Below are 27212 nucleotides of genomic sequence, written 5' to 3'. Positions count from 1 at the left end.
TTTGGCAAGCAATAACCATCACTGAACTTGCAGTGAGCTTGTCACTGAGTGAAATGAACAGGGGCATCACTAGACAGAGCACTAACTACAACCATGTCGCCAACACAAAAATGGAAAAAGAAATATAGTAAAGCGGAAACTTGGGTAGCGTTAATTTGTGCGTGAAGGTCTGACTCTAACAGAAATGGATGCTAACAGCTAGCGTCCCAGATGCTAACGTGGAGCTTGCAGACTTTCAACACAGTCAGAGCGGACAGGGACATGTGAGCCTGTGGAAAGCGCAAAGGAGGTGGGCTTGCACTGTTCGTGAACAAACAGTGGTGCCATCCTGGGTAAGTGAACATTAAAATGTGCAACTGGAGTAGGGATATCAAACTCCTGGCCGTCAGCTTACGTCCCTACTACATGTCCAGGGAGTTCAGTCACGCCATTGTTGTTTACATACCTCTGTGCGCTGACGCGGAGGCTGTGTGTGACGTCATCCACTGTGCAACAGATAAATTACAAACACAACACCCTGAGGCTCTCGTCTTGATCTTTGTTGACACAATCATGTGACACTTGACAAAACACTGACTACCTTCTACCAGTATGTGGACTGTAACACCAGGGGCAACAGTATTATAGACCTAATGTATGCAAACATCAAAGATGCATACAGTGCCGCCCCGTTGCCTGCAATAGGGAAGGCAGACCACAACCTCGTCCTGCTCAAACTTCATTATACACCAAAAGTGAAGAAATTACCAAAAACCACACGCTCATTCAGGAAGTGGTCCCCAGAGGCTGAACATGCTTTAATAGACTGCTTGGGGACCACGGACTGGGATGCATTGCAGGGCCCCCACATGGACAGTATACCTGTAGAAGAAATGGTCTTCTGCACCACCGACTACATCAACTTCTGAATGGATGTTGTTGCGCTAGTAAGGACTGTACGCTTTGCTTTGCTAACAACAAGCCCTGGATAACAAGTGGCATCAAAGACCTTCTGAACCTGAAGAAGAAGAAGAGCTTCAAAGACGGTGACACACAAGCTCTTAAGCGGGTACAGAAGGAACTAAGAGTCCAGCTAAGGGCAGCAAAGGAGCAGTACACAAGGAAAATGGAACAAAGGTTGCAGAACAACAACATGAAGGAAGTGTGGCAGTGAACAAAGACAATCACGGGCTGCAGGTCAAAATGAGGTGCCCACATTGACGGGTATGTGAGAAGGGCAAACCAGTTAAAGCAGTTTTTTAACAGGTTTGACCAGCCCATCCCACACACAGCAGCCCCCACACAAGTCACCAGCACGGAAGGCGACACCTCTCCTCACACTCCCTCCCCCCTTACACAACCCACAATAATAGCAGCTCAAGTAAGTGTGGAGCTACGGAGGCTGCGTCCCAGCAAAGCAGCAGGGCCAAATGGAGTGTCACCTCCACTAATGAAAGCCTGCGCGTGGGAGCTGGGAGACTCTCTACAGCGCATCTTCAACCTGAACTTGGTTGAGGAGAGTTCCACAGCTGTGGAAGACTTCCTGCATCAGCTCCTGTTGTTCTGAATAACTTCAGGCCAGTAGCCCTGACATCGCTTGTGATGAAGACAGAGGCAGTGGTACTGTGACGATTACATTTTTGGACTTCTCCAGCGCCTTTAACACCATCCAGCCTCAGCTCCTCAGGGACAAACTGACACAGATGGGAGTAGGAATACACCTGTTGGCATGGATCACAGACTACCTGACTGGCAGACCTCAGTACAAGTGACTGGGGAACTGCAGGTGTGACACTGTGACCAGCAGCATGGGAGAACTGCAGGGAACTGTGCTGTCTACTGTTCTGTTTACCCTCTACACGTCCGACTTTCTGTAGAACTCTGAGCTCTGCCATGTACAGAAGTATGCGGATGAAATGGCCATCGTGGGATGTATCAGGAATGGACAGCAGGATGAGTACATAAAACTGATCTCGGACTTTGTCAACTGTTGAACGCAAACCACCTGCACTTCAACACCACCAAGTCCAAGGAAATGATTTAGGAGAAAAAGCACACACCCAGAACCTGTTGTCATTAAAGGTGATCGTGTGGAGGTGGTTCACACCTACAAATACCTGGGAGTGCATCTGGATGATAAACTGGACTGGATTGCCAACATAGATGTTCTGTGCAGGAAAGGGCAGAGCCATCTGTACTTCCTCAGAAGGCTGGCGTCCTACAGATCTTCTACCAGATTGTGGTAGTGAGTGCCCTCCTGTATGCAGTAGTGTGCTGGGGGAGCAGCCTCAAGAAGGACGCCACACGCCTGGACAAACTGGTGAGGAAGGCAGGCTCTGTCATTAGCTCTGAGCTGGAAAGCCTGACATCTGTGGCAGAGCAAAGGACACTGAGAAGGCCCTTTCCATCATGGACAACCAGCATCATCCAATGCACAGCATCATCTTCCGACAGAAGAGCAGTTTCAGTGTCAGATTACTGCCACTGCCCTGCTCCACTGATAGAATGAGCAGGTCATTCCTCCCCCACGCCATGCGACTTTTCAACATAATAGAGGGGTAGTGGTAAAAACACACACAGGACTGGACACATGACCATATTATTATGATGCATTATTAATTATGTATTACTGAAACTGAAGTTATCTGTTACGTATTTATTTATTCTTATTGTATTATTTTTCTTAACGCTCCTATTTTGCTTTGTTTTATTGAAGTGATCACGTTTATTAGCACACTTTTTCAAAGCTGTTGGAAACGTGAATTTCTCTAGGACACACGTGTCAAACTCGTGCTCTTGAGGGCCCAGACGCTGCAGGTTTTCTCTCCAACCAGTTTCTTCAGCAGGTGATTTAATTGATGAGCTCCTTCCCTCAAACTGAAGGTGTTGATCATTAAAATCACCTGCTTTAGTGCCTGGCTGGAAAGAAAACCTGCAGAGTTTGACACCCCTCGTACAGGAGATGGAGTAAATAAAGTAACTCGCTCTCTAACCGTAAACACTCATGTATCCCTTTCATTTGTTATTAATATGCAAATTCACAGGAAATTCACAGGTATTGGTTATGGATAATCTGGTATCATGACAACCCTAGTAAGGGCAGCATGACAAACATGCAGAGCCACCTTGTTCGCCACCACCCTTGTGGGTAAAACTGTGCCTAGTAAGAGATATGTTGATTTTTCTATTCAAACGCTAAATGGTGTGTTCAATCAAGAGACGGGATTTTGTCGACATATTTTTCTCTTTCTGGTGATTACATCAATGATACTATACTACACAAAATATTTATTTTTGTTACATTTCTAATCAATAGACATATGGGGTAGGAATCTCTGGCCACCTCACGATTCGATGCGATTACAATTCAGAGGCCTGTGATGCGATAATAAAACGATTATCGATGCATCTTTTTTTGTGATCAGTAGTTTGTAAATTTTTTCATGCGTATTATTTTTCTATATATAAGTTGTCTTTACTCACTGTGTTCTATTAAAACAAAGCATATTTGTAATGAACCACAATTAAAATAAACATGAAACAGATTAATTTTCTTCCATTATCTTTTAATAATTGGAAGGTTACATCTACCAATAGATTTCCCATTGCACAGAACCAGCAGGAAAAGTAAAGTGCACCAGTAGCAGCATGTATAGAATTAACAAACTTCAGCATATTCTGAGTAACCAACATAAAAAAACCTGCCATTATTCACAAATAAATAATAGACTTCTGAATTCAAACTAAAATCCTGAGCAAAGAATTTCTGACAAAATAATATTTTTGCTGTATAGCAAAATCAAAAACCACTTTCATGCAAGAATAATGCTTGCAGACGTCAGTATGTTATGAATAACCCAAAAAAGTAGCCTGCCCTTATTCACAGTTGCAGTGTCAGTGAAATAATGTTGCGATGGGACGTTGTATCTGGGATCCAAAGTGCGCAGCAAAGCACGAAAGCCCTCCTTCTCTGTGACGGAGTGGCTCCGTCATCGCCGGCGAGTGACACACGCACACATGGCACCTCCGCTCCGATTTCCGCATTCAATTTATCGAAGGGGCAGCACACCGAGGGTGGACACTCAGTTTTCCAGCCCGTCTCACATTACATCCATAGCATTCATTTCTGTTTCCAACAAAGAAGCAAAAGTATTCAAACTTAACATCACGTGTTTGCGGCAACTGGAGTCATGGCACACGTCATCAGACCTTCAACTACATAAAAGCCAAAGTGCTTCCAGACACTCACTTTAAATTCAGCATCTTACGCTTAGGTGCACCACCATAAACTGTCCAGGTGGCACTTCCGCTTTTGGTCTTTGTGTTCCATTTTTTTGTTCCGTCAGCATCGATTATTGACATTAATGAATCGATTAATAATTGGCAATGTCTAAGAATCGATTATTTCCCCCACCCCTAGTATGTACTTGAGAGACATGAGATATGTTTTCTGAATGAGTTTAAAATAGAATAAAAAAATCCTGTTTATAGTTATGTTAAGTACAGTTAGTTAGTTTGTTTGCAGTTACAGTATGTTGCCCTAAGAGTATCATTGTTTTTGCACAATTGCTGTTTGTACTATGCTTAACTCATTCAATACCAGATTTACTCATGTTTTTATAAACCCGAATGCCCGATCCCAAAGACGTATTTGTCCGTCTTTTACAATTTTTTGCACAAGAGGTGATGACGCAACTCCACACTAATGATGTCACTTTTAAAGCAGTTTTAAGCCATAAAAACGGCCACAAGGTGGCAGAAGTGCATTTGAAAAGACCTCGGCATGTGAATTGAATGGAAAAAAACCTACATGACAGCAAAAAGGAAGTGGAAGAACATGGAGGAGTGTAACATGCAGAAGGTTACGCATTGTAGGGAAATTTTATCGTACACAGACGTGTACACACACAGTTCAGTTCAAATGGTGGTTAGTTTCAATATTTCTCTCACAAATGCAAAAAATCAGTGTCAAAGTGAAAGTTATGCTTGAAATGTGTCTTTTCACAAAAAGCTGTTTTTCTCCCTTTTTTAGTTGGGAACTGATTTTCCTGACACTTACCTATGTTCTACTGTTGATTACTAAAGAAAGGCAGAAGGTAGAAACAAACTGTTTTTTTGTGATGAAAGACGGGAGTGTAATCTGTGTAATCTGTTTTGGTAGGTTTGTTTATGTAGTCATAGAACACAATATTCTGTGTGCCTTGAAAGATCAGTCAAAATAGTCTAAAACGGACGGTACTCAAAGGGTTGTCTTGAAAAATGGCTGGGATTGAAAGAGTTCATTTATGCTGCAAAAAATGAACTATGACATTCATGTTTTTATATGCAATAAGATGCAAAAGTGAAACCTCTACATAACTTTCTTATTCTTTTTCAGACCTGGGGTATCATTTATAAAGCTTGCATACGCACATAACAGGGCTGAAAAGTTGCTTATGCACATATTAAGTGGTGAAGTAAAATGTTATAAATAAACATGCAGTGGAAGTCAGTAAAGGTTTATCCATCATCATGCTGTTATTGACTTAAAAATATGTGTGGAAAGAGTTGCTATTTTGCATACATCAAATGGAATATCCTTATGTACTCCTCAACATATGGTGACTGCAAATAGATTGCTAATCTTGGTATCATTCCTAAAGTGTAATAACCACCATTACGCATCAGCGTAGGAGCCAGACTAAAAGCTACATGGAAAAACAGAATACAGAACTTGAATATTTCTGCCTAGTCACAAATAATTTCATCTGACGTTATTCAATGAATGAGGCTTGCTGTTAGGAACACACGACTTGTTGTGACTGTGACGTGTAACTGGCGGAAAACAAAGAAGTGTGTGTTTGTGTAGGGGATACATGTGCACCTGCACATTGTTTTGAGATTACGCTGTTGGACTTGTGTGTTGTTTTTGGAGTAGATTATGGCTGACAGTAACCCTATAAACCCTATAAAAAGCAGCGATGTCTGTGTTGGGACACGGCAGTATGAACAGAAAGCATGCGCTCTACATAAGCTGTGTGGCAACTTTCTCTTTGCGCTTTTGCATAGCTGTACAGCATTCTGACATTCTGAAGATGGACACACTGTTGATTGCAGATGGATTTTTTTATTTGTCTCATTTACTCTGAAGTTCCACACCATTGACGAAAATCTAACGAAATACTGGAACCTGCGTCCATAGTTTTTTATGATGTCATTAATTGATTGGTAAATTGAATATAGTATGGGATTACACCAGGGATGTCCGATATTGGCTTTTTTGCCGAAAACAAATATGCCGATATTATCCAACTCTCATTTTCCGATTCTGATATCAATCGATACTGATACATGTAACATCACATATATTTTTCTTGAGTAAAATTGTTGTCAAGTAAATACTAAATGAGTACAGTTGTTTTGTTGGCTACTCCACTCATCTCTGAGTTCTTATCTTAGCCATCTGAGAAGATCAGATACATTGTTTTTGGTGCCTAACTGTTTCCCAAGTATATAAGTGTGTGTGTGTGAATGTCTAAACAAGAGGCATTAACTTAAATTTCTTTGTAGAAAGGCATTTTCTTAAGTACATTTCCTTTTATTCACTTACAGTGCAGCTTTGCCACATCCAATATGGCGGCGACACTGACGTACGGCTCAGCAAAACGGCGTCTACGTATATGGTTTTGACAGCAGCGATTCCTGTTTCCCAGCACGCTTTGCTGTACGGTTGTCATAAATCACCGCTCAGTTACATGTTTAGAGCTCACATAGTTGTCGATTATTCTGCATTATTCGTTGGAAGTGTTTCGTCTGTTGTTATCTACCTAGTGGGCTTTGTTGTTGCTCTGCTTTTTAAATATAAAGATACCTTATCTCACAGATTTGTGAGCAGCACATCATTAACTTCATGATGCAGCCAGTTCAGCAGTGTTGCAAGTTTGCAAGTTTGGCGCTGTATTGGCTTTTATTGTAAGGAAAAAAGCCGACACCAATGTTGGCTGAAATCACGTTTTTATGCCAGTATCGGCCTGACAATTATCGGTGGCTGATAATATCGAACATCTATATACAGTATACATATCATTTTTTTTTAAATGCCTGATACAAGTCAAGGTACCTTCGTTTGGACAAATATAACAATGACAAAAAAATTGCTCATAACAGTTATATTTTTTGGCAGTACAATGCTAACGCTATTCATGTAAGAACTTAAGTGATTTTGTTTATTATCAAGAAAACCATGAAAGTTGCTAGATATAAGCTCTTAAATTAACCTCTTATGAGCTATATTTGTTATCATCATTATATTTGCCCAAACAAATGTACCTTTAGTTGTACCAGGTATTACAACGGCTCAATAAACTTAATAAACAAGGGTGGTCTAATCATTTTTTCCATGACTGTATATGATGAAAGTTATTGAACCTCACTACGAAATACCATCACTTCCTCACTTTAGCCAGAAAGTTATACCAGCACTTTATGAAAAAGCTAAAAGTGATGTCGTCAACAATCTATCACATATATCTGCTCCTTCACTTATGATGGAGGGTTGGACTTCACGTGCAACAGAGAGCTATTTAACTGTAACTGTCCAGTACATTTCGCCACAATGTTTAAACAATTGTTTAAATACAACAGTTTATTTTATTATTATTTTTGTATTTAAAATAAACTCAGAGTCTAATTTATTTGAAATATCACCGAAATGGGTTGCTTTTATTTATTTAAAAAATGCTGTTTGCATTTAAAAAAAAAAAAAAAAAAGCATTTAAAGTATTTTTTTTCCTTTTTTGTACAGTTGACTTTATAGTTGACTTTAAATGCCCGTCCTTGTTTGCATTAGCAATATGTAACATAATGTTTACTGTAAATCTTATGTATAGTAGTGTACTATATAGAGTATTTGTACGACTGAAAAGAGCACTCTACCAACTGGACACGTTTACCAATGTCACTTATCAGAACTCAGCTTATGCAGTATGCTGTGCCTTGTCATTTCCCGAAGCTCAGGAAACGTCTTTTTTTTGACTGCTAACTGTTCCCTTGTCTTAAATTATTCAGTAATTAAAAAAAACTCTTAAGGAAACACCAAAGTCTGTATACTTTGGTAGGTAATATTTATTTACTGTGTTTTCACATCTGGCAAATCACTCTCTCTTCTCATATCATGGAAGGGGATTATAAATGCAGGAAGCAGCTGTTACATAATAACAACGCACGCACGCACGCGCGCGCACACACACACACACACACACACACACACACACACACACACACACACACACACACACACACCCACACCACAGGCTTGCTATTAGGCAAAGCACACTCATATCACACATACTGATTTCCCACTTTGAATCCAATATTCAAGATTCAGATTCAAGATTCAAGAGTTTTATTGTCATATGCACAGTAAAACAGGCAGTTATACTATGCAATGAAATTCTTATTCTGTTCATTCTCCCAAAAAAAGAAAGAAAACACAAGAAAATGAATAAGAACAAACATTAATACCAACATATTAAGCAACAACAACAGAAGAGACATTAATACCAATAAATAAATAATGTATGATCTGTGTGTTGCGTGCGGCGTGTGTGAGTGCTTCATTGAGAAGCCTGATGGCCTGTGGGTAAAAGCTGTTTGCCAGCCTTGTGGTCCTGGACTTCAAACTCCTGTAGCGTCTGCCTGACGGTAGGAGTGTGAATAATGAGTGTTGTGGATGTGTGCTGTCCTTGATGAGGTTGTGTGTTCTTCGTAGGACTCTAGTTTTATAAATGTCTTGCAGTGAGGGGAGGGCTGCCCCAACAATGTTCTGTGAGGTCTTGATCACCCCCTGGAGTGCCTTCCTATCACGTGTTGTACAGTTACTGTACCAAACAGTGATGGCGGCGGTAAGGACACTTTCGATAGTGCATCTGTAGAAGCAGCTGAGGATTTTGGTGGACATGCCAAATTTCCTCAGTCTTCTCCGGAAGTACAGTCTCCTTTGGGACTTCTTCATAATTTGTTCCAGGTGAGGTCCTCGCTGATGTGTGTGCCAAGGAAGGTTTTCACCCTCTCCACCTCAGTCTCCTCAATAAACAGGGGTCTATGCGGCTCCTTTTCAATGATCATCTCTTTAGTCTTATCTGTATTGAGATGGAGATTGTTATCATGACACCAAGCTATGAGGTCCGCCACCTCTCTTCTCTATGATGTTTCAACACCACCAGTGATCAGGCCGATGACTGTAGTGTCATCCGCAAATTTAATGATGCTGCTGGTGTTCCACGCAATCGTAGGTGAAGAGCGTGTAGAGGAGCGGACTCAGCACACACCCCTGTGGGGTCCCAGTGCTCACAATTCTTGAGCTGGATGTGCGACTGTGGAGTCTGACTGACTGGGGCCTGCCTGTTAGAAAGTTAAACACCCAGTTACAGAGGGAGGGTGACAGGCCAAGTGTGAGGAGCTTATCTGTGAGTTTGTGGGGGCTGACTGTATTAGATGCAGACTTAGTCTATAAATAGCATTCTGACATATGTGTCCTGGCCCTGTAGGTGAGAAAGGGCTGTGTGGATGGCAGGTACTGCATTCATTGCAGCATCTTTTGTCCTGCACTTACACCCCCGGTCACTAGCTGGCAGCGTTGGCAGCACACCACCCAAGCCCGCCAGAGTAATAATAGCATCTTGCGAGAGTTATTCCGGGTCAGTATCTTTATACTATATTCTCGCAGTGTTTAGAAAACAGCTAAAGTTTCAACATGGAGAGGGAATTACGAGAAGCTCTGAAGCACATTTATAAATCTGCAATTTGGACTCATTTTGGCTTTTACAGCACCACAGACGGGGGCCCAGATTATGACAAAAGCTACGCCATCTGCAAAATGTGTTCCGCGAGAATCAAATACTGCGGAAACACCACGGACCTCCGTGCACATGGTGAAGTGGAGGTAAAGGGAAAACAAGCGACTCGTCTCAACTAACTATTGAACAAGCTAATTTAGCCAATTTGTCTTCAAGCTCACTGCGTGCCACCAAAATAACACACTCAGTTTCTTACTATATGTGCAAAGACATGCGCTCTCTGAGCTCGGTGGAAGGTGATGGCTTTCGTTACGTGATGAACACGTGATGAACATGTGATGAACACTTACAACAGAGCCCCCCCTGTTATTCCATACCGTCCCACCAACACTTCACTGATGTTGCTTTCCCCCGATTGTACAAAGAAGTAAAAAATGATGTGCTGGATGGTCTTCATTTTGCGGAGCGAGTTGCATTAACATCCATCCATCCATTTTATATACTGCTTTTCCTCTTTAGGGTCGCGGGGGCATGCTGGAGCCTATCCCAGCTGACTTTGGGCGACAGGCGGGGTACACCCTGGACTGGTCGCCAGCCAATGGCAGGGCACATATACAAACAACCATTCACACTCACATTCATAGGTATGGACAATTTAGAGTCTCCAATTAACCTAACGTGCATGTTTTTGGATGTGAATATGGAGATGTGGTTGGCTTTTCCAAAATGGGGTCTTGGAACAGCCGTCAAAGCACCTTTTCATGTTGCTGTAGACATGGTCCAGGATGTTTTTTTCCGTCGTGGGAATTTCAAGAGAGCGGACGTTGGCTAGCAGCAGGCTTGGTAGCGGTGGCCTTGTAGCTCTAGCTTTTAGCCTAGCATGCAGGCCCTCTTGCCTCGTTTCCGCCCCGGCTGCTTTACTTTGCTTACTGGGTTTTCATGTATGAAATAGAATACAATTCTAGCTAAAAGTTAAAAGAGGTCGAACATGTTTTAATCACAATTTTGATGAAAAATAAATAAATAAAAGGCATAGCACAGAAAACACATTTGGTGGCGTAAATATCACCTAGATCCTGTCAAAGTCCGATCTCTCGATGTAATTAAAAGAGCAAGTCGATTCCTGGGTGAGCACCACATTTTACATCATTCTTCCCTGGCCTGTGCTATCCTTCCACTGAGTTGTCTGGAAATAATTACTTTGGCATAATCCTGCTAACGAACTAGCACATTCACAGTGATGAAAACACATCTTCCTTCGTGGAGGTTAAAATTATGTGCACCTGCAAATTCCACTTTTTTTTCCTACGTTATCACCACAATTATTAAATGCAAAGTACCACTGTGATTGCTGTGCAATCTGACAGCACAAAAGATATGACATCTCATGTTGTCATGCCATGAGTGTGTCACAATGCTGCAAGAAGGAACCTTACGCTAGATGCATGAATTATACTTTGAACAACACAGCACTGCATCATAGACCCATTGATTTAATTAAACTGCTGGTCACGCAAATAATGTACCAGACCTGATCAAAATCATAAGACCAGTTTATAAAATGCTAGAATTTTCATTTTGCACATTTGAATCTTCATGAGGTTTTTGGTAGAGGTAATATGCAAAAGCAAGAAGGAGGAGTGAGACAAAAAACATTTGGAACTTGTAATTTAAACAAACAAACAAAAAAACTGAAATAGGTTGTTTATTACCTGATCAAAAGTTTAAGACCACAGGCTATAACAGCCAAAATCTGTTCAAAATTGTCATTTTGTGTCAGGCATTCACACTGTCATGCCCATCTGATGGCTAAAGCTAAGAAGCTTTCTTTTTTTTGAACGTGGCCGGATTGTGGAGCTGCATAAGCAAAGGCCTCTCGCAGCGTGCCATTGCTGCTGAGGTTGGGCGCAGTAAAACAGTCGTTCTAAATTTTTTTTTTTAAAGATCCTGAGGATTATGTAACAAAAAAATCAAGTGGTAGACCCAAGAAAATCACACCTGCGCTGAGCTGGATGATCCGATTGGCTGTCCCATCAAGACACAGGGCAGTCTTCGACCAAAAGTAAGGGCCTTACTGGTGCCGACTGCAGCACAATAACCACCAGACGGCATCTGTGGGAAAAGGGTTAAAAAACAAAAAACGTATTCAAAGAACTCGTCTCCTTCAACGCCACAAAACTGCCTGTTTAGACTTTGCCAGGGAGCGTCAAACATGGGACATAGAAAGGTGAAAAAAACTTTTATTCTCTGATGAGAAAAAATGTAACCTTGACGTCCAGATGGCTTCCAACGTTACTGGCATGACAAGGTGATCCCACCTGAGATGTTTTCTACCTGGCACAGTGAAGGGGGTCCATCATGATCTGGGATGCTTTAGGAACACTGGAGCTTTAGGTGGTGCAGGGCTGTCAAACGGTGGATGCTTACGTGCAGATGTTGCAGCGGGCATCCCTCATGACTGAGGGCCCTCGTCTGTGTGGTAACAGCTGGGTTTTTCAACAGGACAACGCTGCAGTTCACAATGCTGGCTTGACCAAGGACTTCTTCAGGGAGAATAACATCACTCTTTTGGACCATCATGCATGTTCCTCGCATTTAAATCCCATAGAGAACATTTGGGGATGGATGGCAAGGGAAGTTTATAAAAATGGCCATCAGTTCCAGACAGTTGATGCCCTTGGTGAAGCCATCTTCACTACTTGGAGCAATGTTCCCACTAGCCTCCTGGAAACACTCCCATCAAGCATGCCCAAACCAATTTTTGAAGTGATTAACAAGAACGGTGGAGCTACTCATTACTGAGTCCTACTGAGAACATTTTTTTGTTCTGGTTTGGAGATTTTTTATTTTTTGAGCGATGGTCTTAAACTTTTGATCAGCTGATAAACAGCCTATTTCAGTTTAATTGTTGTTTTCAATAAATTACTTTTTCCAAATGCTTTTTGTCTCACTCCCCTGTAGCTCTGCTTAAACCTCATTAAGATCCAAATGTGCAAAATGCAAAGTCTAGCAATTTTTCAACTGGCCTTAAGATTTTTATCAGGTCTGTATTAGATTTGTTGTATTGAGTTTAATGAGAAAATTCTATATTTTTTTGTATTAAGTCACTATATCTTATGGCTTATATTTAAAGCAAAAGTGCACTTTTTAAAATTTTGCCCATCATTCAGAATCCTTATGTGAGACAAGACCACACGTCTTTCCCTTTTCTCTCCTTTCTAAATAGTGAAAAACTGCTAGCACGAGGCAGCTAATAATGCACGTAATGGGATTCCCCTAATCTGCCGATAAAGCCCTCTAAAAAAACAGTCAAAAAATGCTAACAGTCCATTTACATGCGTGACCTACATATTAAGCTTTAGCAACATTGTTATTGTTGGAGCTAGCACCCAGGAACTACTTTTCTTCTGTAGATCTCGTGATGTCATGGTGATATCAAGCACTACATGCTCCATTTTATTATTGTTTTATTAATGTTAATAACACAGGTTCCTCCAATGTGCAACCTGTATTAACAGAGGATGTTAACAGAGGATAACCAAGCAGAGGATAACCCCCCAAAAAAATGAAGAGACTAATTCACTTAGGTAAAAAAAAAAATGTTTTGAATTTTTTTCAGATACTTTTTCACATTTTTTTATTTTTTTATTAACGGAAAAACATTTTTGTTCTTACCTTTTATCTGTATTTGAAGTACACATGCACCCTCCTTCTCCAAGAAAAGTTCTGATACTTCTGTTGGAAATGTCTGAGATTACGTAATCCTCCATCTTGGCAGTCAAATGCATGCATTCATTCAGCATATCAAATTCAAAATATCTTTCATTTCACTTGTTTGTAAATAATAGCTGTACTAGACACTGCTGTTTGTGTATTTCAATAAAGTAAAAAAAACAAAAAACGCTGGCTTTGCTCTGTGCAAAGACGGATGACTAGAACCTTTGAGATCACACACGCCCCCCCATCCTTTCAGGATGAATCGAAACTGCATGTATTTTATTGTCGTCCCATTGGCAAGACTAATGATCTGACACTTGCATTACGTACATTATACAAGCTGTAGAAAGTCATGGTGTATAATAAATGTTTCTGCAAATTCTATTATTGGCGACATGCTGACAAACACAAAGTGGCAGGCGCTATGAGTCAACTCAGTGTGCAACTCAGACAGTAGGCAGGCTTGCGCATTAAGCCGAGCCAGAATGCCGTCGGAATGAAAATTCTTAGTTTATTCTTGTATATTCTGAATGCATTCTAAAAATTCTGACTGCATTCTGAGGGCATTGGAAATATCAAAGCCCATTTGCATGACCAGCCCGAATGTTTTAACATGTTAAAAACTTTCGAGGTGGACTTGAAGTGTAAAAATATTGCCAAAGGTATTCTATAGGGATGTCCCGATCAACATTTATTGGCTTCTGATCCGATACGATTTTTTTTGGTAGTCTTGCCGATCTAATCTGGTACCGATCTTTTTTTTTTTAAATATTTATTTTATTATTATTATTTTTTTAAATAAGCTATTGTTAAAAACTTGAATTGTGGAATGGAATATGGTTATGAAAATAACTCTTCAAACATTAAAAATAAAATATTACTGAATTTACTTTTACATGCATGACACGCATTGTTACGGAAAATTGCGGGACAATGCGGAGGCAAATGCGTGCAAGTGTAAACACCGCACCAGCAGCCTCCAGCATGCACAGTAATGAGGTGCTGAAGTCCAGGAAGCCCCTGAGGCACCAGCTTCTATTCCTGATAAGTATTCGAACGGCATTCAAATCCTCTCCCGAATGTGGAGCATATTTTGAAACTGGCTGGTTCTACTTCATTCGTGCTGATTCGTGATTAGTGTGTCGGAGGCTTTAGGGTTCTTCCCTGTATTTGATCAGGAAATATACAAATTCACCGATATCTTTTTTGTTGTTGTTTTGTTTTAGATACATGTCATGAATGTGTCTGTTACTATATGCTCACAGCATGTCTACAAAACGATCATAGTTGTTAGATGTTTTTGGTAGTTTTTTAGAGGGCTTTATAGGTGAAATGGGTCAAACCCATTACGTGCATTGTTTGCTGCTTCGTGCTAGCAGTTTTTCACTATGTAGAACACACAGAAAAGGGAAAGACGTGTTCCTGTCTCACATGAAAGGATTGTGGTGATTCAAATTTAAAAAAGTTCAGTTTTCCTTGAAAGACAGAGCATTTGAAATCATTGCTGATGCAAATTCACCGAGCCATTTAATTTACAGAACAGCCTCGGCCTGGGGAGGTGGACCATTGGGTGACCATCATCACAATTTGGCTGCTGTTATGTCTTCTGCACTGACAGCTGACCTTCGAAATTCGAGCTCACTGTCAGAGAAGACCACACACAAGGCACTGGTGCAATCACACATTCAACAATTACATCCCAGAAAATGGATTTCTTTTTCCAACGTCGTATCCATCGATGGCAAAAGAGACAGAAGTACCCTGCTGCCGTCTGTCAGCCCGGTCCTGCAGTTCCGACCAGTAAAGCCAGGAGGCGTTCTAGTATCGGCCTGCCCTCTGTGGCGCTACGAGAAAGCAGACGCTCCACTATTGGCCTACCCCCGCTTCCATGTGAAAGACGTCCAAGTGTTGGCATTCTGGTTGCCATCGGACAGAAGCGACAGTCCATTGAAGATGTGACATTTACTAACTCAAGCAAATCAGCTGAAGAAACTGGATCTGAGAGAGCAGATCTATCTACCAAAAAGGAGAGGACGGCATTTCAATACAAGTATAACAATGCTGACCGTTCTTCCATAACCTTCTCTGGCAGACATCGAAGACTGGCAGTGCGATACCGCCACCCTTCCAAAGTCAAGTCAATTGAGCCACATTTGCTTGGTTCCTCCATGTTACTTGCAAGTGTTGCCCAGATGGGCAGATGTGCAAAAGAAAAGCAAAGGGAAGAATTGGATGTCTCACTATGTTCTTGTTCTGGTTCAGATAGTGAGGACACTTGTGTACAGGATCTGGAGAGCAAAACTGGTAGAATTACAGATGCCAGGCCCACATCTCAGACACAGTTTACTCAAGCGCTTGTGATGGAACGCATGAAACCCTGGCCATTCCTCCGAGCTCCTCGCTGTCTAAGACGGAACTCCTCCCATCTCCTCACAGCTGACGCCATTTGTGGGAGTAGCAAAATGCATTATGGGCTACATGGTCGCTATTATCATCGACGGTTGAGTCAAGGTCCTCGAACTTCTACCAGCATCTGTCTTGGTCAGATGGCCTCCGTAGATCTGCGATGTGATTCCAGGGTACCCCACTCTGAACCTACCCTCCTGAGAAGCAGTTCTTCACATCTTAGCGGATCGAGGAAGTTGACATACTATGATCCTTATCTGGAAACCTGGGAAAACTTCCTATCGTATGTAATATACCTTCTCTCACAAACACACCCAAACAGACCAATTCTGCTTCGGTTTGCAGGCCTTCCCATTAAAACGTGCACCTGTACCAATGGTCTTAGCTGTTGTTGTACTCCAGATAAATACTTGTACATTGCTACCGTTTCATTGCCAATTGGGTGCAGGTTCATTGATACTAACTAGGGATGTCTAAAATCGGCTTTTTTGCCGATAACCGATATGCCGATATTGTCCAACTCTCAAATTCCAATTCTGATATCAACCGATACCGATATGTGTAACATCACATATCTTTTGCTTGAGTAAAATTCTTGTAAAGTAATAATGCTCTTAAAATGAGTACAGTTGTTTTGTTGGCTACTCCACCCATCTCTGAGTAGATAATTAATGTATTACATATTTTATATCAGAATACATTTGTGTTTCTCGTGCCTTGATTTATGTTATTTTTGGAAAGATTGAATTCATTTTTAGTGAAAGGGATATTGTTTAAAATACATGAATTTGCTGATTATTATTATATTGATTGATAATTTGAAAGGTCTGCATTGGCTTTTATTGAAAAAAACCTGCCAGTATCGGCCTGATAATTATCGGCGGCCGATAATATTGGACATCCCTAATGCTAACTCATGACAAAATGAGGACTTGGCCTCTGTAAACATTTTGCCTTTGGTGGGTTCCATTTGCGAGGTGTTGAGAAAAACATCAAGCATTGTGTGAGGGCTCTTTGACCTTTCCATCCAGCATCTGACAGCACTTAGTGCACCCATGTTAAAATTCATTTTTTTCTCCTGATTTTCTGATTCGAGGTGAATATTACTATAATGTGAAGTATAACATGAAGTGAAGTTAAAAAATCTCATGAGATCTCCTTCACTTCAGAACTACTACTGATTGTTTAAATACTGTGCCGCTCATGAGTCAGTGAGGAAACGGTAGCTCTTTCTTTGGCAGGAGCCAATCACGAGCTATCAGTGCACTCACAACAACCGTTTGTCAACCGATTGGAAATCAGTGGAGGTCAGTATATACACTATATATATAGTACAGTTGTGCTCATAAGTATTCATACCCCTGGCATTTTTTTGTATTTCTTGTATATTTCGTTTGACATTGCATTTATTCTACAAAAAAATACATAAAAGGGTTGCACCAGGCTTTCACAAATACAGCATATGTATTTCTGGGTAATTTCATTCTTATTTGTGCTTTATTTCACAAATTTACAAAAAACGTCATGTTCATACGTATTCATACCCTTGTCCTCCTGAAGTACAAGGACAGGTGTTTTTCATGGTTCACAAATTTTGGTGCACCTAAGCTGTGTCACATTAGTCCCTGCATTGTTATGCAACAAATCCAAGCCATGTTGGTTTCCAGAAAATTCCTGGGGCTTATAAATTGAGGGGATTGGTGAAGTCACTGTCAGTTCATAGTCAATGCTAGAATTTCCACCATGGTCAAGCAGAAAGAACTGAGTGAGGACCTAAGGTCGCGCATTGTGGATGCACACAAAAATGGTTTGGGTTATAAAGCTACTGTATATCCAAGCGTTTTCAAGTCCATCCAGCCACAGTGCAGAGCATCATTAAGAAGTTCAAGGTGTTCCACACAGTGAAGAACCTGAAGAGACCTGGGAGGAAGCCCAAAGTCTCAGCCAGGCATGCAAGAAAATTGGCATAGGCGGCCACCATCAACCCTCGTATCACCACCAAGGAGATGTTACAGGGCCTCAGTGACAAAGGGGCCAGTATCTCAAGACAGACACTCCAGAGGACATTGAATAGGGCAGGACTCAATGGACGCCGACCACGGAAGACTCCACTCCTCAAACCCAACCACACAAGATCGCGTCTGGACTTCGCAAAACGTCACTTGGATGAAGAAGAGGCATTTTGGTTGTCGATTTTATGCTCGGACGAGATGAAGATGGAGCTCTTCGGACACAGACGTGGCTTACGTTTGGCAAAAGAAGCGTGAAGCTTTCAAACCAGAGAACACAGTGTCAACTGTTAAGCATGGAGGCGGAAGCATAATGCTGTGGGGCGGCTTCTCAGCGAGTGGGACCGGGAACCTCGTTAAGGTTGACGGCATCATGAAGAAGGAACAGTATATCAAGATACTCCAGGAGAACATCAGACAGTCTGCTGCGAAACTTGGTCTCGGTCAACATTGGATCTTCCAACAAGATAACCACCCAAAACAAGCCACCAAAATAGTCAAGAAATGGTTTGAGGAAAACAAAGTCAAAGTTTTAGAGTGGCCAAGTCAAAGCCCGGACCTCAACCCCATTGAAAATCTCTGGAGGGAACTAAAGGTGAAGGTCATGGCAAGAAAACCCACCAATTTGAAGGACCTGGAGAGAATTTCAAAGGAGTGGGCCAAAATTCCTGTGGAAACATGCCAGAACCTAGTAGTTAACAACAGGAGACGTCTTGAATCTGTAATTGCAAATAAAGGCTTTGCCATTGATTATTAAGTCATGTAAGTCATGTTATAGCACAGGGCATGAATACTTATGAACATGACATTTTTTGTAAATTTGTGAAATAAAGCACAAATAAGAATGAAATTCCCCAGAAATACATATGCTGTATTTGTGAAAGCCTGGTGCAACCCTTTTATGTATTTTTTTGCAGAATAAATGCAATCTGAAAAGAAATATACAAGAAATAACAAAAAAATGCCAGGGGTATGAATACTTATGAGCACAACTGTATATACACTGGCATTTTTGGGGCTGATACCGATACCGATATTGGGGGCGGAAAAAAAGCAGATATCCGATATATCAGCCGATAACCGATATATCAGCCAATATATGAGAAAAGAGCATTGATCTTCATAGGCTATATACTGGACATGCAACATAGATTCTTATAATACCCAAAATATGATTCAACGCAAAGAAGCAGAAGACTGCCAAATGAAAATAAGGAAGTTTAATCAGTAAGACTGTCAACATAAGGACATGTCTCTTTATTTTTAGATGTTGCCACAAATTTTGTAGTGTTGTTTGCTTTGCTGGAGCCCTGACTGACTTGCACACTGCACATGTTGCATCTGATGTAACACCTCCACACTTTCTCTTACCCTCTTCCTGTCAAATGCAAATATATACATTTAGTACATTTCGGTCATTAGCCTAGAATTTGATACTATAGTTGAGCACTTAAAAATAAAAACAAGTGGCTACATTGGGCTGAAAGTGATAAAACATAGGCTAATGTGAGGTGGTTTTCAACTTATACTTATACTTACTTTATAAAAGGCTTAGCGCATAGAAAATGGATGGACTGATATTCACAAAAAACGTTTTAACAATATCAGTCATAATTACTAGCTATTGAAAAGTTCCATCTGCAGCCACGGAGTATTTGCAAACAGCTGAAAAACAAATGTGAAGCAAATATTAAAAAGTGGAAAAAAAAGTTGTCTACAAACATAATAAATAATCAAAACATGCATCACATTACTAGACTTAATACAAGGGACTAAACTACATTTTATGTTTCAATGTAGCTGCTTCCAAAACATGCAATATATCAAATGACAACTAAATACATGACTTGGAGCATTTTTTAAATGATTTGCATGAAGACATTAACTTGTGAATGTATAAGCCCCTGGAAATCCTGCATGGAAGTGAAATGGGATGCCGTGTGTATCTGCATAAATCTTTATTTCACTTTAAAAAACTATAGTAGTCTTGGATAATTGTGGACATGTGAATTAACAGTTGCATCTATTTTTATCGCACACAGCTGCAAATTATACGACGTTTAAAGCGCTGTAATATGCTCTCTGAAACTTGAAAGCTAGAATGTTCTCCTTAACGGGCCCTGACAGTGTCGCTACCTACAGAGCAACTGGAGACATACAGCCATTTAGCTTGTATCCTGTCTGGATATTTCTTGAAGTACTTCTCAACCTACTGTAAAGTTGTTGCTATGATAAAGAGGAGAATTTTATTTGGGAGATTGACAGCATGAAGAAAACAAACCGATGTTGTAATGTGGAGATTGTGGACAGTGTAAGATATTGTTTGGTAATGGTAATGGTTTAATTCGTCTTGAACATGCACACAATTACAGTGGAGCTCATCACATAACACAATTCACAATTCTGCATGTTCAAGAAGGAGTAGGAAGAAGCAAAGCTTATTTAATCCTACCCCTCATCAGTTTCACATCAGTTGCTGTACATTTGTTCAATGTACAACCGACTTTATCATAAGAAATTGATAATACCTGATAATACCTGATAGTTGACAGAGACTCAGTTTGATTGTGAGTGAGTATAGACAATGTACCCACCGAAAATGAAGATTTGTCGTCAGTGCAAGACTGGTTAGATATAGCATTGTATGTGCACAGTGCTTCCGGGTGTCTTCTTCCTTGTACTTTATAAACATCAACTGCTTGTACTGTTTCTTGAAATTGCTCATTTTAGTGCATTGAGTTCCTTACTTAATCCGTTCCACAACTTGATTCCACACACAGAAATGCTGAAGGTTTTTAGTGTAGTCCGTGCCTATAAGTTTTTTCGGTTTAATTTGTTCCTAAGATCATATTTCTCCTCTTTTGTTGAGAATAATTTTTTTTATGTTTTTGGGTAACATGTTATAGTTTGCTTTATGCATAATTTTAGCTGTTTGATAGTTTACCACATCCGGAAATTTTAATACTGTAATTGTGATTTTAGGAATAAAGGGTTTGTATGTTCCCTGTAAGCAGCATTATGGATCATCCTAACTGACCTTTTCTGTCGCGTAGTTAATGAGTTTAGTGTACTTTTATAGTTGCTTCCCCATATCTCCATACAGTAAGTTAGATATGGTAATACCAGAGAGCAGTAGAGAGTATGGAGTGATTTTTGGTCTAGAACGAATTTTGCTTTATTTAGTATTGAGGTATTTCTAGCCACTTTATGTTGTATATTTTTAATGTGAGATTTCCAGTTCATATTATTATCTAATGTGACCCTGAGAAATTTATTTTCGTTTACCCTGTCAATGTCTGTGCCTTTAATTTGTATTTGCGCATGTGTATGATTTTTGCACTTACCAAATAGCATTATTTTAGTTTTTCTTAGGGATTTAGGGTTTGGGGATAGTCGAGTATTATAGAACCATCTTTTTAGTATAGTTAATTATGCTGTGATTTTTTTTCCATTAGTTCCTGTGTGCTATCTCCACAGCATAATGCAGTTGTATCATCTGCAAATAATACCAATTTCAAGTCCTCTGCGACTTTACCGATGTCGTTTATATGTAGATTAAACAGTTTTGGTCCCAGTATTGATCCTTGGGGTAGGCCGCACGATACCTTCAAGCTCGCAGATGTATATTCTCCCCCAGCTTCACATATTGCCTCCTTGTTTGGATGGCGTGTTTGCATTTGAATCTTAATGCTATACTTGTGAGTATCCTGTGTTGACGATTTGCTCGGCCAGTGAGTGGCTTTGCATACTTACATTGTGTATAACACGAAAGAGGTGGTGATCAACAATCACTCTATTGAAGCGAACAACCATGCCAAAACAACCATCGGCGTATATCCGTAGACTATCGGAAAGTAGAAACAGACACGAATAAACAGGCAGTTATACTATGCAATGAAATTCTTATTCTGTTCATTCTCCCAAGAAAACACAAGAAAAAGAATAAGAACATCAGAAACATAAATACCAACATAAGAAACAAATACCATCATAAGAAACATAAATACCAATATATTAAGCAACAACAACAACAGAAGAGACATTAATACAGATAAATAATACAAATAAATGAATAAATAAATAAGTAAATAAATAAAAGTGCTATGAGTGTGTGCGTGTGTTGGGTGTGGCGTGTGTGAGTGCTTCGTTGAGAAGCCTGATGGCCTGTGGGTAAAAGCTGTTCGCCAGTCAGGTGGTCCTGGACTTCAAACTCCTGTAGCGTCTGCCTGACGGTAGGAGTGTGAATAATGAGTGTTGTGGATGTGTGCTGTCCTTGATGAGGTTGTGTGTTCTGCGTAGGACTCTAGTTTTATAAATGTCTTGCAGTGAGGGGAGGGCTGCCCCAACAATGTTCTGTGAGGTCTTGATCACCCGGTGGAGTGCCTTCCTATCACGTGTTGTACAGTTACTGTACCAAACAGTGATGGAGACGGTAAGGACACTTTTGATGGTGCATCTGTAGAAGCAACTCAGGATTTTGGTGCCAAATTTCCTCAGTCTTCTCAGGAAGTACAGTCTCCTTTGGGACTTCTTCATAATTTGTTGGAGGTGAGGTCCTCGCTGATGTGTGTGCCAAGGAACTTGAAGGTTTTCACCCTCTCCACCTCAGTTTCATCAATAAACAGGGGTCTATGCGGCTCCTTTTCCCTTGTTCTTGGGTCGATGATCATCTCTTTAGTCTTATCTGTATTGAGAAGGAGATTGTTATCATGACACCAAGCTATGAGGTCCGCCACCTCTCTTCTGTATGATGTTTCAACACCACCAATGATCAGTCCGATGACTGTAGTGTCATCCGCAAATTTAACGATGCTGGTGTTGTTCTGGGAGGCCACGCAATCGTAGGTGAAGAGCGTGTAGAGGAGCGGACTCAGCACACACCCCTGTGGGGTCCCAGTGCTCACAATTCTTGAGCTGGATGTGCGATTGTGGACTCTGACTGACTGGGGTCTGCCTGTTAGAAGTTAAACACCCAGTTACACAGGGAGGGTGACAGGCCAAGTGTGAGGAGCTTAGTTGTGAGTTTGTGGGGGCTGACTGTATTAAAAGCAAAGCTATAGTCTATAAATAGCATTCTGACATATGTGTCCTGGCCCTGTAGGTGAGAAAGGGCTGTGTGGATGGCAGTGTTGACTGCATCATCCATGGACCGGTTCTGGCGATATGCAAACTGTAGAGGTTCTACAGTTGCCGGGATGTTCTTTTTGATGTGGGTCATGACTATTCTTTCAAAGCACTTCATAACAATAGGAGTGAGTGCTATAGGGCGATAGTCATTCAAGCAGGTCACGTTGCTCTTCTTGGGTACGAGCACTATGGTGGTGGACTTAAAGCAGGTCGGTACAGATGCTTGTGCAAGCGACAGGTTAAATATGTCAGCAAGCACATCAGCTAGCTCTGATGAGCAAACCCAAAGTGCACGGCCAGGGATGTTGTCTGGGCCTGCTGCTTTTCGTGGGTTTGTTTTGTTCAGAACCCTGCGCACATCAGCTGATGTCACCATGAGAGGTGAGTCCTGTGTGTTCCCCAAGTCCAGCCACCCTCTCTGTTCATCAGGAGTTTGAGTGTCAAAGCGGGCATAGAACTCATTCAGCTCATCTGGAAGTGTGGTTTGGCTGGATGTGGCTACGCTCCTCCGCTGGCGATAGTCTGTGATGTGCTGGAGCCCCGTCCACATGCGCCGAGGGTCTGAGGTGGAATAGTAGCCCTCAAGCTTCTGTCTGTCTTCATGCCTGGAGAGCGGCAAGGAGTACGGGCGTGTTTAGTGGTCTACGTGCGCGCCTGTTGATCACTCTCCGGGAGGGGAGGGCACGGATGTAATAAGAAATTTTTTTCCCTAATAATCTTGTGATGGACTAGCAAAGTCCAAAAGATCGACTAGAAGCTTGCGATCGACGGGTTGGTGACCCCCTTGTTTATATCTATAATGCATGCCAAAACCTTATCAACACTTGTGATCAGTGGATGTAAAACAGCTACAGTGTTCGTACCGAAAGAAAGTCTGTCAAGATAAGTATAACTAAACATCCAATTAATAACTAAGCCAACGATCACAATCTTGGTAACAAACCAACACATACAAACAATGAAAAATAGTTGTTGAACTACGTTGTCGTTTGGTTTGTGGCGGTAAGAGAGTCGCATCCATGTCCAATGCTATTGGTGTGACCTGTTGCATGATGGTTTCATTCTCTTTGAGCTTTGTGATTTTGTATTTGTGGCAAATTAAATACTTATAATAACATTTCACAATTAAGACATTGTAGTAACATTGAACTAATTGTTCTAACCAGACGTTTTGGTCAGCTGTGCAAAAGTTTTAGTCACCATTAGATTCCTTCTTTAACTATTCTATAATGACCATATGGATTATAGAGGACCAGACTTAATACAGTGTATTCCTCCTTCTCTTGTGTTTCCAGGAAAGCAATAGCAAAATCTGGCTTGCGCCACCTGCCATGTGAGCCCAGTACATCATCTTTAAACCGACCAGATCCAGAAGTAAATATCCGCAGCACTGTTGACTGGACCGTGAGTATTGTATACTGTTACCGTACAGTTTGGACCACTATCTCAATTTGAAGGCCCCAGAAGGCATGCTGCACCGTGTGATTTCTTATTTCTCCCATTGAACTAAATCATATAAAAAATGAAGAATGAAATATAACTGAACACAACAATATTACAATGACATTCCATCATAGTTTAAAATTACCGGTATTATATAATGATTCATAAAAAAAAAATCCTCTTAAGTATCCTTGAGCAAGATAGTGAACCCCCAATTTCTCCTGATGCTGTTACTGTGTCTGCTGTCTCTTTCCAATCATAACAAAGTATTCCATTAATCATTGCGTGAATGATGAGGCAGTGTACTATAATGTACCATGTACCATTTCATTAAAGTAACAGTTTTAGTATGTGCATGCTCCCAAATGATGAATTTACAAATTTAGAGTACTTAAAAATGATATGTCACAGATGACGAATATCTCCCCAGATGACTTTTAACGGCATCTTTGTTTGAATGACCATTTTGTTTTGTGAACAGCAGACATGCCGGCAACCTAGTATTATCATACAGTGGGGGAAATGATAGATTCCTTGCTGATTTTGTAAGTGTATCGCCTACAAGACATGAACAGTCCATAATTCTTAAGGTAGGTTTATTTTAGCAGACAATATCAACAAAAATCCAGAAAAAAACATGAAATAAGGGTGCTTTCGCACATTGTTTTATACTGTTGTTTTTGGGAAAAGTTATAAAAATCCATTAGATTTTCTTCCGCTTATCCGGGTCTGGGTCGCGGGGGCAGTAGTCTCAGCGGGAAGACCAGACTTCCCCTTCTTTGGCCACCTCTTCGATCTCCACTGGGAGGACATCAAGGTGTTCGCAGGCCAGCTGTGAAACATAATCCCTCCAGCGTGTCCTAGGTTTTCCTCTGGGCCTCCTCCCAGCTGGGAATGCCCAGAGCATCTCACCAGGGAGGCATCCAGGAGGCATCTGGACTAGATGCTTGAGCCACCTCAACTGGCTCCTCTCGAGGTGAAGGAGCAGTGGCTCTAGTCTTCTCTACTGATGGTTGGTAAAGACAGCATTTGAACAAAAGTATGTCATTGCTTGGAGCAGGGACTGGCCAGATCACCATCATGGAATCCGCTAGGAATTCTTTATTTTATCAGATGGTACTTGAAGAAAACATGAGACCATCTTTTTAAAAATAGAAACTGAAGAGTAGGTGGCTCTAGTAACATAACAAACCATTCCAGTAAATCCACCAAGGGTGGCTCAAAAGAAAAGCAGAACTCAAAGCTAGGATCTTAATTCTTTGAGGTGGGGTGCATTGAAAATAATTGTGCATGCAAGAAAACCATCATCACATCACACAGCTTGTACAGTAGGTGTCATGTATTTGGTTATGTAAAACAGCTCATTGAGATTATTTCAGCCAAACGGTGATTTACTAGCTATTAGAGCATGGGGTGTCCTAATTTTTTTCCTCAGTATAATATTGAAATTATTGTTTTATATTTTTAATATATTTTGTTAAATGAGTGAATGTACAGTAGTTGGTTTTGCAAATGTTGTACAACTACACCACATTTATCTTTAGATCTAATTTGAAAGATCAATAATTGATATCTTTTTTTATTTTTATTTATTTATTTACTATTTATTTTATTTTTATTAAATATATAACTATTTAGTGGGGTTTCCTAGTTATTTTCATGTCTATATGTATTCATGTAGCTGAGATTATTTTTTTCAACATTTAAAATCTTGTCATAGACAAACCTAAAAACTCATTGAACTTAATTGTCCCTGAAGGTAATACTGTTTGGCCACCAGATCGGTAAATGCAACAGTCGTGCAAAGTGCCTTACATACATATACATCTACTGTACTGTACTTTCAAAATAATTGAGTGAGTGGTGTCTTATTGCACAAAGGCTTTTCTATTTGCTGTACACCGACAAATGCATTCCTGTGCACAGAACGAACATCATTGTGAAGTCACGCAATATTACAATGGCGGGGTTGTCAGCGCAAATAAGGTGGCCTGCAGAACTTCCAGCTTTAACTTACCAGGATTCCATGGCACTAACTGCCTCACCTGACACTGTATCAATTTAGCCATCCTGGCTAAGAAAACACAGAAACGAGGACTTCCTAAGGACCCAGAACCCTGACAAACAGGGTTGAGAGTATGTTGACCAACTGTATTGCAGTGTGACATTACAGCTGACAGGAGGGCTCTGATGTAGGTAGGGAAAAAGGCCCAAAATGTTATTGGTACCCAGCTGCCCTCCATAGACAGCATAGCCAAGAAGCGCAGTTAGAAAAAACATCTCATAGCATAATAAGCGACTCCTCCTGTCCAAATCACAAACAATGAAGCATCACACTCTCAATCACAACTGGCCTATGGACTGGACCTTGTGCAGTAAATTCCTCGATACAGTCTTCATGGAAAATTTTCAATTGAAAATTCCTATAATTTGTATGTACTGTATTAAGTACTTGTACTTTTGTTCGACCCTGTTATGTTTGTTTGTATGTGCAGGAGTCTGCTCAGTATGGAGATCATATCTGGTTTGAGACTAATGCTTCGGGAGACTACTGTTATGCAGGAGAACAGCACTGTATTGCCAGAGCACTGGTTAGTATTGCATTATAATTCACAGTTTAATGATGTATTTGAACAGTTATTTTTCTAGCGGTGAATGGACCTCATTATGTCTATTTTAGCCCTCCTGAAAGTTTTTATGCCCCTTACCATTATAGCAATTTTTTTTCATGTAAGAAATTAGTTCAGGCATGAAT

The 27212-nt window shown here is 40.7% G+C and overlaps 1 protein-coding gene across 7 annotated transcripts in view; it reads left to right on the top strand.

Moving 5' to 3' along the window:
- LOC129177557 (diacylglycerol kinase zeta-like) overlaps nucleotides 1-27212 on the top strand; it is a 174013-nt gene that overhangs the window by 31233 nt on the left and 115568 nt on the right. For 3 of the 7 annotated variants that reach the window (XM_054768814.1, XM_054768805.1, XM_054768823.1), the window contains exons 2-4: nucleotides 15011-16161; nucleotides 24310-24418; nucleotides 26953-27048. In XM_054768814.1, coding sequence (XP_054624789.1) covers nucleotides 15179-16161; nucleotides 24310-24418; nucleotides 26953-27048 — 1188 coding nt within the window. In that variant the 5' untranslated portion in view covers nucleotides 15011-15178. Of the gene's footprint in view, nucleotides 1-9959; nucleotides 10400-15010; nucleotides 16162-24309; nucleotides 24419-26952; nucleotides 27049-27212 lie in introns of those variants that run through there. The other 4 variants (XM_054768830.1, XM_054768838.1, XM_054768848.1 and 1 more) reach the window with 3 other exon arrangements.

This window comes from Dunckerocampus dactyliophorus, chromosome 1 (assembly GCF_027744805.1).
Source record: "Dunckerocampus dactyliophorus isolate RoL2022-P2 chromosome 1, RoL_Ddac_1.1, whole genome shotgun sequence".
Taxonomy (NCBI): Eukaryota; Metazoa; Chordata; class Actinopteri; order Syngnathiformes; family Syngnathidae; genus Dunckerocampus; species Dunckerocampus dactyliophorus.
Note: the sequence above shows the minus strand (reverse complement) of the source record. Positions and strands in the feature narration are given on the sequence as shown.